A 4,716-nucleotide genomic window follows, 5' to 3' on the forward strand; every position below is an offset into this window, starting at 1 on the left:
CGGCATTTTAGCTAACCACCTTGAATACCAAATAATTTATTTAGCACATTTTTAATCGATTCCATATGAGGTGTATAAGGTATGACATGCGTACAAACACGGAAATTGCGGGATTACGATAGCCGAGGACCTATTAAAATAATTACTTAATTTAAATAAGGATTCGCTGGTTGTTCGCAACCACACTTCTAATAGTCGATGGCTGGTGTGCGCCCCGCATCGCGTAACATATAAAAGGGCGAACTTTTAGCGCTAAGCGTAAACCTCTCTTAACTAAAATCGCGAAATGTCGCCATCACCATTATCGGTGCCGCAACCGGCGTTAGCCGCAGTTGATACCCGCTCATTTCTCAAACTTCATTGGACGTGCTTCAAGGTGCTCGGTATTAACGCGTCCAACTCCAGCATCTATTATCTCGGCTATTCGGTGCTGCTGCAGGTGTTCGTTACCTTCTGCTATCCACTGCATCTCGCCTTGGCACTCTTCAGTAGTGCTGATGCCTCGACCAATATACAGAACCTCGCCGTGTGTGTCGTCTGTGTGGTTTGCAGTGCGAAATTTGTCATCTACGCCACGAGAATGTCGCGCATACGTGAGTTGGAGTACATCATTGCTACGTTGGATGCACGTGCCCAGAGTCCGTGTGAGCGTCGTTATTTCGTAGAGTTACGTCAAGAAATACGTCGCATTACCCTCGGCTTTCTTAGTATTTATGCTGTTGTGGGCGTGACGGCGGAGCTGATGTTTTTCTTTCGGAATGAGCGTAATTTGCTCTATCCGGCTTGGTTCCCGTTCGACTGGCGTGCATCGGATTTAAAGTTCTATGCAGCGCATTTTTATCAAATTGTTGGCATCTCCTATCTATTGCTACAAAATTTCGTTAACGATTGCTTGCCGACTATGGCTTTGGCACTGCTGTCGGCACACATCAAATTGCTGGGTATTAGAGTTTCGCAGATCGGTTACGCGACGGAGAGTCCCGCTGCCAATGAGGAGGAGCTGTTGTGTTGCATCAAAGACCAAGAGCAGCTCTATAAGTGAGTAGAACTAAAGAGAAAATGAGACATGGGTGCGAAACATTCATTTCAATTTTCTTCTTTGCCATGACCTGAATAAAAGAAGTTTTCAGCTGAAGACTTTCAACGTTTGTTCTTTAGTCATATCGGTAAAGCACTCATCAAAGTTTTACGTAATGTATGTTACATGTACATCGTATTCTCAGTATTTTTTCAATATCTTAACTGAAATTGTTTTCGGTTATTGTAAGAAATTGTAAAATTAATGGAAGCAGCTTTGGTCTATATCATGGTTTAGTTATTAGATACCTCAAGTATAAATTTAAAAAATTGAAATATGAATGCTATGGCTCAACTTTACAATAACTCGTCAGTGCACAAGAGGTCGCCACTAAAATTTTATAGCATCGACTCTAATTATAGCATTTAGTGCGAAGAAGATGGAGTAGCCATGAGGTTTTTATATTAATCCATGGCAAGCACATTCTTATAACCTCTCTAATTTTCATGTTGAGTCAACGGCCGCTGAAATCTCTTAATGATCGCAAGTACTCCAAAAATATTTTCCAATACTGGAACAGATTATGCATTTCAATCGTTTCATTATTTTATCAAGTTTTAGTGGAGTGTGACTTACATTGTGCCAAAAAATATTATATATATTATATTTCAAAAAGTATATTAATAAATTGGTATAACTATCCTTAACTACAATGCCAAAGATGAGCGCGATCTGTCAAACTGACTGTTGCGATTTGTATTTCTAAGCAAATTTCGTGTGCGGAAGCGTCACGTATGTTGAAAAAGGCTTGGAATGATTCAGGGTTTTCAAAAACACAATCCAAACACACGAGTGGTACAAAGCTTTCAAAGACTGTCAAGAAATCGTTGAAGACATGCCTCGTTCTAGACGGCCTTCGACCTCTTCAACTTTAAAATATTAAAAAAGTGAAAGATATAGTGCTTTAAAATCGTCAGGCGAGTGTTAGAGAGATGGCAAGAAAGCTCGATATTTCTCGCGAGCCCGTTCAAATGATCTTGATGGATATTTTGAGAAAGAAATGCGTTTTTGCTCCATTTGTCCCGATAAAAGTGAATTATTTTCAAAAAAGTGTACGAGTGTGACCCAATTTAAGGCCAAAAACGCAATGCATCGAAGATAAAAAAAATCGCTGAAGAAGGTGAAGGCCGTCCTAAAAAGTGCTTATGAAAAGTGTTTCGAAGACTGGAAAAATCATTGGCATAAGTGTATTACATCTGGTGGGAAGCGCTTTGAAAGCAACCCAATAAATATGGATGAATAATTAAATATTTGCGTTTTATTTAAATTTTCCGGGTACTTTTTTTCGAATTTTAAAATAGTTTCGGCAATGATCTCTTCATTTGATGAAAATTTCTATCCACCTTTAATTTTTTTGTTCTGAGTACAGGAAATTGTCGCTGGGTACAGATCTGGATAATACGATGAATGTAAAAGCAGTTCGAAGCACAATTCATGGATTTTTTCCATCGTTTTCACTGGCTTGCGACACGATGTATTGGTTTGGTGAAAGAGCAGTTTTGGTGATTTCGTCCGTCAAACGGTCCAGTAATTCTATATAATAATCGCTGTCGAAGGTCCTTCTTTTTTGAAGGTAGGCAATAAAAATTTTCAATTCGCTTCACAAAATACAGATGCTATATTCTTGCCAGCCGACTCTTTCGTTTTCCATGCATCGACTCTTTCGTTTTCCATGCATTGGAGCAGGTTCATCGTGCGCAGCCCATTCGGCTGACTGTCGATTGGACTTCGGAGTGGAATGATGGAGCAATGATTCCTCAATTGACACATATCGATGCCAAAATTCGTTTTTTTGCGATTTAACATTTCCAAACATAGAATCAACTCTCGACATTCACTTTGCACAGAGCTTTCCCATATCAAACATTTATGAATGATGATACGGACACACCTGACCCTAACGCGCAAAGGCAAAGGGGAACCAGAAACACCTTTAACATTCAGAATTCTATACGTGCTAAACACAGCAGAAAAGTTGCTAGAAAGATTATGCAAATGTGGAATTTCCGCTATAAACAATGTGGGATGCCTGCCAGAGTGACAACATATCTGCAGATAAGTCAGGTCCCATAATATGAATAATATCGAAATGCCAGATGAATGGTTTCTCGTTAGTTACGCAGACGACACCGCCGCCATCATAACTGCACGTAACACCGACGTAGCTAGGTTCATATTAAAACAAGTTAAGCCACGAACCAGACATGGTTTAACTCACTGGATTTTAACCTAGCTGCGGAAGGAACTGAAGTGACGTACATGGTATGGAAATACATTAAATGTAAAACTTAGACGGAAAGTACTTGTTAAGGTGCAGAGCACAGCAGCCAACGGAATAGGAATGCAAATTTTTTGGTTCCGGGCAACCCAAGCCTATAGAAGACGAGCCAACAAATTTGATGCTGTTTGGTTACGAAATTGTAGACAACCCTGGAAGCAGGGAGAGTAGAAATTGACCTGTAGTAGTTTCATCTTGGAAATCTTGCCTAAAGTAAAGTGAAAGCGGTTCCATCGCATGGGAAAAAATCCACGAGACAACAGGGAAATATTTTAGTAGCTTTAGCACTCATGTAGGAAGACGTTATAGTGTGAAGTCATTTCAAAAGCCTTCTTTCGTCCTAAACAAACAAAGAATTTGGCTGCTTCCGAACTTAGCCCTTTTATATTTGGCCTTTCACATTTTACTTCGATAACTTTAATGCAAATGGTATTCTTTTTCATAAGTAGAAAAAAGTTTCTTATACTTAATTGTTATTCTGCTTTTTTGTTTTCTTTCGTTTCATACACTAATATTTTGACTTGCTGACATATCCAGTCTTATACTTTCGTTATATTTTTATTCCCAGCATGCTCAATGTCATTCAAAATATCATCTCGCTGCCGATGTTTCTACAGTTCACCGTTACAGCTGTCAACATATGCCTACCTGTGGCTGCATTACTACTCTATGTGGATGCACCGTTCGATCGCTTGTACTTTGTGGTATATTTGCTCGCGGTGCCGTTGGAAATCTTTCCCATCTGTTACTATGGCACAACATTTCAATTACTTTTCGATAAGCTGCACGTTGAGATGTTCTGCAGCAACTGGGTGGAGCAGACGCACAAATTTCGCAAACATATGGTACTATTCTGTGAGCGTTCGTTGAAGAGTGAAACAGCCACGGCCGGTGGTATCATACGCATTCATCTGGATACTTTCGTCTCCATCTGTAAGACAGCTTACTCCCTGTTGGCTGTCATAATGAAGATGAATGAATAAACCAACAAGTACCTGGTGAACGGAATTTCTGCATATGAGCTTATGCTTCTTCTATAAACATACATATGTATACTAGGTTTATGTACTATAGCTGTAGTGTGATATCTATGAGATCTATCAGAATTTTTGTATGCACAACATTCTTTGAGCAAAATAAATTTATGAAAATGAAAAACGTCAGTAATTTTGTAAAGGTCAGTGGAGTATTGGCTGAGAAAGATGCAGATGCCGTTCTATAAGTAAAAAATCGATGTTATATAATAAGTTGTTTCTGGTATTTGTTCTAGAATAATAAACATGCAACGCCTCGTCTCCACTTAATAGACTGGCACGATATACTTATGTAGCTACGACAGTAAGCTAAATGATCTCTGCTT

At 39.2% G+C, this 4,716-nt stretch overlaps 1 protein-coding gene across 1 annotated transcript; it reads left to right on the top strand.

The window, feature by feature from the left end:
- Nucleotides 1-247: 247 nt before the first annotated feature.
- LOC126757150 (odorant receptor 59a-like) lies at nucleotides 248-4,514 on the top strand. The gene is made up of 2 exons (XM_050470810.1): nucleotides 248-1,038; nucleotides 3,925-4,514. The coding sequence occupies exons 1-2, from the start codon at nucleotides 287-289 to the stop codon at nucleotides 4,337-4,339; spliced, it is 1,167 nt and encodes a 388-aa protein (XP_050326767.1). The 5' UTR covers nucleotides 248-286; the 3' UTR covers nucleotides 4,340-4,514.
- Nucleotides 4,515-4,716: the final 202 nt, after the last annotated feature.

The sequence above is a fragment of the Bactrocera neohumeralis genome, chromosome 4 (genome assembly GCF_024586455.1).
Source record: "Bactrocera neohumeralis isolate Rockhampton chromosome 4, APGP_CSIRO_Bneo_wtdbg2-racon-allhic-juicebox.fasta_v2, whole genome shotgun sequence".
NCBI lineage: Eukaryota > Metazoa > Arthropoda > Insecta > Diptera > Tephritidae > Bactrocera > Bactrocera neohumeralis.